The sequence below is a fragment of the Mus caroli genome, chromosome 18 (assembly GCF_900094665.2).
Source record: "Mus caroli chromosome 18, CAROLI_EIJ_v1.1, whole genome shotgun sequence".
NCBI classification, from domain to species: Eukaryota; Metazoa; Chordata; class Mammalia; order Rodentia; family Muridae; genus Mus; species Mus caroli.
In genome coordinates this window covers 65,138,630-65,150,481 of record NC_034587.1, presented here as the reverse complement: position 1 = coordinate 65,150,481, position 11,852 = coordinate 65,138,630, and the positions used below count along the sequence as shown (strand labels likewise).

The following is an 11,852-nucleotide window of genomic DNA, read 5'->3' as shown; positions in this document are numbered from 1 at the left end:
AAGGAAGGAAGGAAGGAAGAAAGAAAGAAAGAAAGAAAGAAAGAAAGAAAGAAAGAAAGAAAGAAAGAAAGAAAGAAAGAAAGAAAGAAAGAAAGAACCCATTGAAACATCTCATTAATAGCTCAAGGTCTGTTTTACATCCAGAAATTTGGCTTTTAAAGACATCTTTCTAAGCAATGTTATGTAGCCTTCCATTTAAGTTTTGTTTTGGTTTTTTGTTGTTGTTGTTTTTGCTTTGTTTTGGGTTTTGTTTTTCCTGCTTTGTGATGTCTGGGCTTAAGACTAGAAGGGCAGGTCTTATCTTAGGGAACATTTGACAGAGCTGGCAATTTGCAGAAATCTGAGCTAACTCTGCCTGAAAGTACCTGAAAGGGCTGTGTGCTCAGAAATCTTACCCTAGCACAAGGTACAGAGAGGCACAAAAGCAAGACACACACCTCCATCCCACCACCACCACCCCCCGGGAGCCAGAGGGACCTAAGAACTGGGCATATTGAGGGAGAGGCAGAATGCTGACCGGTTACAGTGACAGCTTTTGTTCTGGTTTCGAGGAGCCAGGCTATTCAGTTTTGGAAGGTTGGTTTTAAAACAAGTGTTCGGCACAAAGTACTAGCAACAGGTGGATGGCATGGAATCCAACATGGTGGGGTGAAAAACACAGCAAATGACTGACATTTAAACAATATTGTTCTATGCAAGTGGTAGAGTCGAGCCAATAAATTTAGGTTTATGACGCCTTTAAGCCCAGCAGGGAGAAGTGCTCGATTCCGGTCAGGAAAATATGATCGGCAGGGGTGGGGAGGTTCTAGCTGGCCAAGGTTAAGGTCAGCCAAGTCAGAAAGGGGATAGAATGGGTACTTCAGTGGTCCTCCTCCCAGAAGAAGCTCTCGAGACCCTAGAAGTACCTGGGTGCCTTGTCCATTTAGCAGTAGAAAGGAAAAGCTCTGCTGGCCAGACAGACACTCTCATTTCTCCAGTCTCATTTCCCAGCTCTTTCTGCTCACTAAGCTGCTATGCTCTGCCCAGTACAATCAAATGTTTGGATTTCCAATTCCTCTGACCGTGCAGAGAGAGGCTCCCTCGAAAGCCTGTCATAGGGGATTTTCCCCCACAGAATTCAATGGGTGTGCACTGGCTTTGGAGCAGGCAACCCCTCCTTAGGATGATGAGGAACTTGTCTGTAAAATCCAAGAGAGTAGACGTGAGCTACTCACAGGAATCCTGCATCTAGCCAAAGAAGCCATAAGCCTGTGAGAATGGCATCCTTCCTTGGAGCTTCTCCTTCATCTCATAGAGTGCTGGTTAATAATAGCTATTCATCTAGCTAGGCTTGGTGGCACATGCCTATGAGCCTAACATTCAGAAGACCAAGGTAGGAGAGCCAAATTGTAGATGGAATCAGGCCACCTATCATGATCCTGTCTCAAAACAAAAACAAATCCAATCCTATTAGAGTGTTACAGTATGGTGCTATTTTAACTATTTAATACCATAAATCACACATAGTAAGATTAAGTAAACTGTCAACATTACCTCAGGGATAAAGGAAAAAAAGTCTTTCTGGAGACAAGGCTTGGATCTAAAAAGAAGGCTGTGAAGGGAGTTGGCAGGTTGATGTCAGTCTTAAGGAAGAGATAGATATGTGGTGTGTTTCTTTTGGTTTAGAACAAACACTGATGGTGTGAGGAAAGATGGCTTGAAAAGCTACCAACTGCATCTCTGCCTGTCATGCAGATACCAGTTCCCTGAAAGCTGAAGGGAACATCTTCTGCACAGCTAAACAAAGGATTCTTAGGCACCCCACTTGTTACATCTTCCTCTTCTTTGACTAAGACTTGAGATCAGCTGGCACAGATTAACTCATGCACTTCTACTGGGCAGGTTCTCCCTCAGTGTCTGGAGAGAATTAGCTCCAAGACCTGCTGTGGATATGATACTGAAATACATAATCCCTCATAGAAAATGGTCTAATCTACATGTATCTTATTACACATGTTAAATCCTGTCTAGATTACTTGTGATAGCTAAGATAATGGAAACGTCATTTAAGTGGTTGCTAAACTTGTGTTTGAAGAATGTTGACAAGAAAAAGTCTGTACACCCTCAATAGACCTAATAGTTTATTGAAATCTGTGTTTTAAAGTTATATTTACATTTTTACCTATGTGAGTGTGTGTGTGTGTGTGTGTGTGTGTGTGTATGAGAGAGAGACAGAGACAGAGACAGAGACAGAGAGCACATATGCCATGGCATAGGTGTAGAGATCAGAGAACAACTTGCACAAATTCTCTCTTTTCACCATTTGGGCCCTAAGAATTAAATTCGAATCATTTTTTAGGCTCAACCACAAGCATCTTTTCCTACTAAGTCATTTCACCAGCTGTCAATATTTTAGAATATCTTCAACCAAAGCATGACTAAATCTATAGATACAAAGCCAAATATAGAACTAACTATATGTCTTGAATAACAAATTCAGCTTAGTAAAAGACATATTTTTGATATTTGCAACCTTATCAAGATTGTCAATGAAGTTATAACTAGGTTATATTATAGACCAGTGGTTCTCAACCTATAGATCACGACCCATTTGGGTCCTAAATGATCCTTTCATAGGGGTCACCTAAGATCATCAGAAAAGACCAATATATTTATATTACAATTCATAACCGCATCAAAATTACAGTTAAGAAGTAGCAAAAAAAATAATTTTCTGGATGGGGGTCACCACAACATGAGGAACTGTGTTAGAGGGTCTCATTAGTAGGAAGGGTGAGAACCCACTGTTGTAAACATTGGTTTACTTTACAATTTATACAAAGAAAGCCTGGCACATAGAATAGCTAACGTAACACTAAAAATGAAGACTGACATCAACACTACCTTAAGACGTGGTAAAGCTACATTCAACCAGGATGGGTAGTTCAGAAGAGAGAGAGCAGAAAAAGACCTGCAAAGATATAGCCAGATGATTTCAACAATTCAGGAGAGAGAGAGAGAGAGAGAGAGAGAGAGAGAGAGAGAGAGAGAGAGAGAGAGAGACTTTTCATAATTGTTACTGGAACAGCTCAATATTTTAGGTGGGAAAGAAATAAATCTAGAAATAAAAATTAAGAGAGAAAGGCAGAATGAGAGAGAGAGAGAGAGAGAGAGAGAGAGAGAGAGAGAGAGAGAGATTCTGCTGCAGGGAGATAGCTCTCCCCACAGTCANAGAGAGAGAGAGAGAGAGAGAGAGAGAGAGAGAGAGAGAGAGAGAGAGAGAGATCTTCTGCTGCAGGGAGATAGCTCTCCCCACAGTCAAGATGGGTCTTCCCATATCAATTAATCTGATCAAGATAATCTTTTACAGGTTATTCTAGACTCTGTTGAGTTGACAACCTAAACCACCACAATCCTCTACCCTCAAGTAGGTATAACATTTTTTGTCCATCTCTTAAATATGAATTGTTCCCAGTGGCTTTCTTCTAAAACCTACATTCTGGGAGGGGTAAATAGGGGGATAAATATACTGCGGGAAATCTAAAAACTATTGTATGTAGGTCATGTGACCTACAACAACACTGATGAGTCATGTTGATGGCATGTCCCTTGATATGATGTAATGAAAACAATGGTTAACTCATTGTGGTCTTTTTTTCTCAAAACTTTAACTTCAGTCTACTCATTAGAAAAACATTAGACAAAAAAAAAATTGGCAAATTCTACAAAACACTTAACCAATGCTCCATTAAAATTATCAAGATCATTTTAAAAAAGGAAAAGCCTTAGAAATCTTTATAGCAAGAAAGAGTCTAATGATTTTGCTCTGGAGTAAAGTCAAAATATTATACTAGATGAGAAATTCCAAGACAGAAATTTGTAAGCCACTGAGCAAATATAAAATTCAGATTTTAAGTTGATAATAATGATATTCTATTGATCCATTCATTGTGATAAGTGGGTCACAGTAATTCAAGATGTTAATAACCAGAAACTGAGTATGAGAATATATGAGAACTCAGTGGCATTCAAAATTTTCCATAAACTCAGAATTTTTCTGAAATAAAATGTTTTAAAATAGCTAAAAATTCTGCAATCAACACTAACTACCACTAAGTGTTTTCAATACTGACGCTCAAATACACAGCCTCACACACAACAGGCAATTGCTCTATAACTGAGCTATGTTCTAGTATACACCACTAAGATCTAATGTATATCTTCTACATTTTTTTCTGTGATTTTTATTTTTTGCATGAAATAGATAGTTACAGGCTTCTTCATTATCAGTGGGGTACTAGAACCGGGCTCTCTAATATTTGGGTGCTAAAGTCCCTAGATGTTCAAGTCTTGAAGTAGATGGCATAGTAGTTTTTGAGAATCTATATACACATCTGTATACTTTACATTGCCTCTGGATTAATTCTAACATACAATGAAAGAGCAATGTCAGTAATTTTTATACTGTGCTGTTTAGGAAATATTGACTAGGAAACACATGTAGATGTTTAGTATAGTTGCACTTGTTTTTAATACTTTAAATCCCTAGTAGATATGGAATCTGTAAACACCACGGGTTTTGTGTGTGTGTGTGTGTGTGCGATATATATACATTCTCTGTATCACTGAACTGGGATTTTAATCACATCTGTCTTTAAAGCTTTCATACTTCTTAAACATGATACCGAGTGTCTAACTTTCACTCCCTAGAATAATATTCTCATCTTTGTTTGGAATATTTCATAGATGTGATGTTTTAACATGTACCTCACGTGATTCTTGAGCTCACTATATTACCAAGGCTGTCAATAAATTTGTGATTCTCCTATTGCCATCTCCAAGTGTTCATTAGTAGTGTTGTTTTGAGACAGGACCTCATGAGGTCAGGCTGGCCTCAGACTCTCTATGTAGCTAAGGATGGTCTTGAACTTCACATCCTCTTACCTCCACCCCAAACTGCTATGATGACAGGTGTGTGTCACCAAGCTCAGTCTACGTGGAGCTAGGGAGCAAGAAAAATCACAACTTTAAGCATTCTAGGTAAACACTTTCCTAAGTGGCCTACATCCTTAGCCCACTAAAGACGGGATGAATTCTGGAAACAAGAAGCACTCATGAAGAAGAATAGCCCTTCAAAGAGGATGATTTTGCACATTTTGTTAATTGTGCAAGCTGCAAATTTAATTTTTATGTTGTTTCTAAAGTTAGCTCGTTCTTAATCATTTTCATTCACACATAGCAGTTGTGCGTGTTTATGGGGAACAATGTGATGATTTGGAGCGTGGACTACATGGTGTGCCCTGCTCAAACTGGGGTAATTAGCATGTATATCAATTTACATATTTATGATTTCTTTGTGGTAAGAATATTCAAACTCTTTTCCCCTGGCTCTTTTGAAATATATTATTGACAATAATAATACTGATACATAGGCACCTTACCATACAATGAAATGCCAGATCATAGCCCCATATCTAACTGTAACTCAATACTTCACTAAGCTCTCTTTAGTCCCTATCTTAAGCCACAGTTTTACTGTCAACTCCTCTGAGATGAACCTTGTCAGATTCTGCAGAAGAGTGAGATCAAATTTATATATAAAATGTTAAATTTCTAGATGTGTTTATGTATGCATTTTATGAAACATCTCCAATTCTAGGTTTGCACGCAGTCTTTTCAAATGTCTTCAGTGTTCCTTGTCCCATCCCCATATCCCTTCCTCTATTCTGTCCCCCCAACCCCCACTCATTTGCCTTTCTTGCTCCATTATTGTCCTGAAGCCCTTTATATCGATATATTCTATCTCTCCTTTCTTGTCACCCCCTCCATGGTTCATTACCAATTTCCTGGCCTCCATGTTATTCCAAATGAATCACACAATATCTGAAAATTCAAAGTTAAAAATCCACAAATAAGAGAAAATTTGCAAAGTTTATGGTTCTGGGTTACCTTAGAATGATTGTTTCCAGCTTCACTCACCCATAAATTTCATAACTTCGTTTCTCTTAATATTTTCTAAATAATGTTTCATTGTGTAAAGGTTCCAATTTTAAAAAAATCCACTCATCAGTTGATGGATGTCTTGGCTGTTGTGAACAGAACAGCAACATTCCTGGATGAGCAGGTGTCTCTGTGGTGGGATTTAGGATCATTAGAAAAGATGCCCAAGAGTGGTATAACTGAGATGTGTGGTGGATCTACCTCTAGCTTATAAAGGTTTCTATGCTGATTCATATAGCGATGAGTAAATGGTCCCTTTCCCCCCATACTCACACCACCATCTGTCACCAGTTGAGGTTTGTTTGTCTGGTTGTTTGATCTTAGACATTCTGACTTGGGTAATATAAGATCTCTGTGTATTTTTACATTTCCATGGTGACTAAAGATGCTGAACACTAAAAAAAAAAAAAAAAGGCATTTGTATTTCATCTTTTTAAAACTTTCTGTCTAGGACCATGCCCCAATTTTTAACGGGGTTGTTTGTTTTCTCAATGTTTAGGTTTTCTTCATACTAATACATACACACACATATATAAACACATATTTAAAAATTAAATGGAATTACCCCAGAAGGAAGTAACAGTGCCCCCTCTGGATACCACATGCTAACAAATAAAAAGTGCCAAGAATGAATTACCTCTTTTTGGAATTATTCAACAATAAGGTCCCATAGATACCCAAACATTAGATGCTATTGTCATTGCTATTGAGTAGCCTCTAAATGTGACAATAAGGCTCTGTTGCTGAAGACACCATACACTTAAGCCATTGAACACAGGGAAATCAAACGGATGCTCGCCTGGAAGCTTCATCCCTACCAGATAGCTTTTGTGGTATTTTATATGCTACTAGAGGAGAAAATAATCACACAGCGTATCCAGATATGAATTTTGCAAGGTACAATAATGACCAGCATGACAAGAAATGAATGCTAGTGCAATAATGTCATGAATGTCACGGCAGTGACCAACCATTTTCTGATTAGATATAAAGTTGGCTTGCTGAAACTCGTATTGGCACCATTTTGCAGACCAAGAATCTATGGCTAAATAAGTCATAGGCCCTAGGGGAGAACCTACTACTATTGCTTTGCAATAGTATTAGTCATGGTATTAATCCATCTCCTAACAAATTATTATTATACCCAGATATTAGTGTATTTTTCAGCTCTCGTTGAAGAAGTTTCTTTTTGCCATAGATGAGGTGTAACAGAGACCTATAACTGATCAAGGTGCATAGAATGAGAAACTAAAGAATGCTCATCTCTACATGGGACTTCCATATCACGCTCCCTTCTTTCAAGGCTCAGGGATCATTATGGAAGAGGGAGTAGAAAGACTGAAAGTGCCAGAGGCAATGGATGACTACAAGGGAATAGTGCTTTTCAGACACAGCAGGGCAGTTGCACATATGAACTTGTAGCACTCGTGACACCATGCCTGAGGCCTACACAAGCTCAAGCCAGACAAAAATCCTATTACAGAGATTTTAAGTTACACAGAAAGGCTCACCCTGCTTGAGGAGGTAGTTGATAACTGCGTGTTATTAATTGTCAGTTGATAATTGTGAAAACCGAGAGGGAGAGGGGGAGGGGGAAAGAAGAGAGGGGGAGGGAGAGAGAGAGAGAGGGAGAGCGAGAGGGAGAGATACAGTAGAAGGCCACAAAGGCCACATATCCAAGAGTACCTAGGAAGCACAAATGGTGCTTACTGGTTTGCTGTGTTTTGGGTTGGTTTGGGTTGGGTTGGGTTGGGTTTGTTTGGTTTGGTTGGTTTGGTTTGGTTTGGTTGGTTTGGTTTAGTTTGCTTTGGTTTTAATTAAGAAGAAGAGCCAAGGTTGTGTGGGTCTAAAAGAAGGGAAGAATCTGGGAGGGGTTGTGGAATGAGATTGAATAAGATCAAAATTCAGTGTACAGAATTTAAAGATCTCATTTTAAAATGAGAAAGGAAACAATTTCAACCAAAAAAAAAAATGTTACATTTTTCTACATTGTTTATAATTTGAAAATGTTCCCTTAGCCGGCAAGCCTGCCTGTCAAGCATTAGTGACAAAGCCGAGGAGAGGGGCATTATTGGAAAAGTTCTCAGCACTACAAATGATTCTGCTGCTTCCAAGGCCCTTCAAAGCCAGGTACGCAAATCAGCTGCTCGATATCACTGTAGTACTGAGGGCTGTAAAATAAGTAAATCACGAAGCTTCAGGTCAGGAAATCTCTTCTACAGTTTATTGTGGCAAAAACCACAATGGTAGAAAAATCGCACCCCTGCCTTCAACATCAGCACTGGGCATCCCTACCCATCAACTTGTCTACCCAGCTCACCACAGTAGAGAGCAGTACATAACCTCACTTAGGGTCCCCTATCCGTTAGAATGAATTGAAGCAAAGAGAATTAGAAGTCAAGTCAGGTTGTAGCTTTTACAACTTCCCTCAAAGCTGTCAGTGGTTTCATGTCTAATCAGCTAAAAGCAAAAATGAAAGAAGTTAGTTGATCTGAGATGCCAAAAGAATCCTTAGTTCATCCAAAGGTAATTTCAGAGAGCCCCATGCCACTCCTAATAGTCACACACACTCCTTCTTTCAGCTTAGCCTGGCATGTTTGCCCAGCCTGCACAAGCCTCTTCAGTTCTGAGCCTACACTGGCCCATTAAGATGTGGGGCACACAACTGTCAGCAGTCAGAATCTGAATGCCTGATAAAACTCGCACAGCCACCCAGTTCAAAGAGACCAATTGGTCTGCAGAAGAGCAATAAAACAGAAACCTCCAGATCACAGAGGAAGTGCCACACCTTGGTTGACTTGTCTCTGGAAAGATCCAAGAGAGCCCTGAAAAGTACTATATCTCGTTTGGGGGACAGCTAGAGGTATTATGAAAATTATTAGACATCTACAGAGATTCCAATCACCCTGAGAGGTCCTTCCTTGTTTCCTGGTTCTTGGTCTTTGGGTCTTTCTCTTGCTTTGAGACTTTGAGTCTTTATGCTGCTCAGGCTGGTGTTGAAATCCTAAATTCAAGAGATCTTCCCACATTGGCTGGGTAGTTGAGACTACAGGTGCACATCCCTAAGCCCAGGTCCTAAGAGCTTTAGAAATTCAAGTAATAGCATGCATTCTGGTCATCTTTGAGAATGGCTCTTTAGAACCCTTGTGATTAATGTCATTATCCCGAACTATACAGTCAGACTGGTGCTCAGAACAGTAAAGTGAGGAAAAAGAAAGGATCTTAAGGTCTCATCAGTTCCCAGACCCCATCAAGACCTTCAAGTTCAAGAACATTGTATGTGTTCCTCTTCTTTTTATTATTCTTTCATCCAAGGGCTCACTGGCACTCAGTCTAACCTATCACACACAACTCATTCACAAGGCTGAGAGGGAATGGAAAAAAAGCAAAAGATACTGTTTCATTATCATCTCATGGGTCAAAAGTCCACATTACTCATAAGTTGGCTAAAATGAGGGCTTACTAAAAGATTTTATTTAAATTATCACACTGTAATAGTTTTTGGAAGGAATATAGTTTTCTTAAAGATAATGCAGCTTGCTTTTGTTTTATTTTATTTTATTTTATTTTTTAGTCATTCTGCAATATGTGTTCTTATGTGTTCTGTTTAACCTCAGATCCTTCCACACAAAGAAAACATTCTGCAGAACCATCGGGATTTCTGTAGGTCAACGGCAAACACCACCCCGTCTTAACCACCAGCAGGAAAAAATGAAGCACATTATCAATTCGTACGAACACATCAATGACACCACAAGAAATAACTCCGATTGTCCTGATGTAGTTTTGCCAGAAGAGATATTTTTCACAATCTCCATCATTGGTGTATTGGAGAACTTGATTGTCCTCCTGGCTGTGATCAAAAATAAAAATCTCCAGTCCCCCATGTATTTTTTCATCTGCAGTTTGGCCATTTCTGACATGTTGGGCAGTCTGTATAAGATCTTGGAAAACATCCTGATCATGTTCAGAAACATGGGTTATCTCAAGCCTCGTGGCAGTTTCGAAAGCACAGCAGATGACATCATTGACTGCATGTTCGTCCTCTCTTTGCTGGGCTCTATCTTCAGCCTGTCTGTCATTGCAGCTGACCGTTACATCACCATCTTCCATGCCCTGCAATACCATAGCATTGTGACTATGCGCCGCACCATCATCACCCTAACAATTATCTGGATGTTCTGCACAGGGAGCGGCATCACCATGGTGATCTTCTCCCACCACATCCCCACAGTGCTCACCTTCACATCGCTGTTCCCTTTGATGCTGGTTTTTATCCTGTGTCTCTACATCCACATGTTCTTACTTGCCCGCTCCCATGCTAGGAAGATCTCTACCCTTCCTAGAACCAACATGAAGGGTGCCATGACACTAACTATCCTTCTTGGAGTCTTCATCTTCTGTTGGGCCCCCTTTGTGCTCCATGTTCTCTTGATGACTTTCTGCCCAAATAACCCTTACTGTGTTTGCTACATGTCTCTCTTCCAGGTCAATGGCATGTTGATCATGTGCAATGGAGTTATTGACCCATTTATATATGCCTTTCGGAGCCCAGAGCTCAGAGATGCATTCAAAAGGATGCTCTTCTGCAACCGGTATTAGTAGAATTTTTGATCCCTGCTTTGAGTGTTGTAAAGGGACCAGATAACACATCAGTCTGACATGTACCAGTGATTCTTCTGACCAGTCTTTCCTTCTTTAACAGATGGGGATGGTCCCACTGACTAGTGTTTACCATAACTGCCTTTCTTATTCACAGTCTTACTCTACCTGCATTTTTATATTGTATCTAGGGAGATGAAATGTTGTGCTAAACAGGAAAGTTTACAAAGTACACATAGCATACAAATGTGAGGACTTTGGGATAAGCAAATATTTGTTCTTCTGTGGATACCTGGGAAAACTGTCATTGGGAGGCCTTTCCAAGCAGGAAGCCATGGTAACCAGTACTCTAGAAGTTAACCAGTACTCTAGAAGTTAACCAGTACTCTAGAAGTTAAAGTACTTTGGGGGCATCTAGCTAACTAACTAACTATCTATGTTAGTCAGATGTCTGTGTACGTGGCAAATAAATGCAATCAATCAACTTTGAAAGAGGAAATGTTTACTTTGGTGCATGGGTTGTTGAGGATTTCGTTTATGGTACCTGGCTGTTGCTTTGGGTCTATGATGAAGCAGTATATCATTATGGGACCATATAGTAAAATGACTGGTGGTAGCAAGAAACCCATGTTAGAAAGAAAAAAAAAAAAAAAAAAAGACCAGTGTCCTATTAGTCTTCTTTGATGGTAAAGCCTCAATGAACTAAGATTTCCCACTAGAACCCATTCTGGTAGCAGCAAACTAAAGACTTTAAGATTCAAGGATCACTTACCCAAGCCACTCAGAGTAGAAACTGTAGTGTGCTCCTAAGACAAAGATGCTAAGTAATCGCTTTGAGTTGCCAAGAAGAAATGAATCTTCACCATGAGTCTTCTTAGCTCAGTCAGGACCCCGCTTTGTCTTCAAATCTCTTCCTGTTTCAGTTTTCTCAGGGTTTAGAAACAACAACAAAAAGGATGAAATCCAGTTTTAACCTGTTTGTCCTATACAGGAATATATAATACCTCACTGTATTAGAAGAAGGAACAGCCAAACTACGGTATTAGACTGTATTAGACAGCCAAACTTGGTTCTTCTGCCCAAATGTGTAAGTTATTCCCCCAAAATATATTTCATAGCAAAAGAAGAGAAAGGGAGAAGAGTGTATAGAGGTAAGAATGGAGGAAAGGAAAGAGAGAGAGATAATAGAGAGGAGAAGAGAGAAGAGGGGAGGAGAAGAAAGAAGAGAGGAGAGGAGAGGGGAGGAGAGGAGAGGAGAGGAGAGGAGAGGG

General features: G+C 39.7%; 1 protein-coding gene across 1 annotated transcript in view; it reads left to right on the top strand.

Annotated features, from left to right (window-relative positions):
* The window catches only part of Mc2r (melanocortin 2 receptor), a 12,751-nt gene extending 1,673 nt beyond the window's left edge, over positions 1 to 11,078 (top strand). The window contains exons 2-4 of the mRNA XM_021151089.1: positions 7,998 to 8,109; positions 9,597 to 10,918; positions 10,957 to 11,078. Coding sequence (XP_021006748.1) covers positions 8,075 to 8,109; positions 9,597 to 10,581 — 1,020 coding nt within the window. The 5' untranslated portion in view covers positions 7,998 to 8,074 and the 3' untranslated portion in view covers positions 10,582 to 10,918; positions 10,957 to 11,078. The remainder of the gene's footprint in view (positions 1 to 7,997; positions 8,110 to 9,596; positions 10,919 to 10,956) is intronic.
* The last annotated feature ends 774 nt before the right edge of the window (positions 11,079 to 11,852 follow it).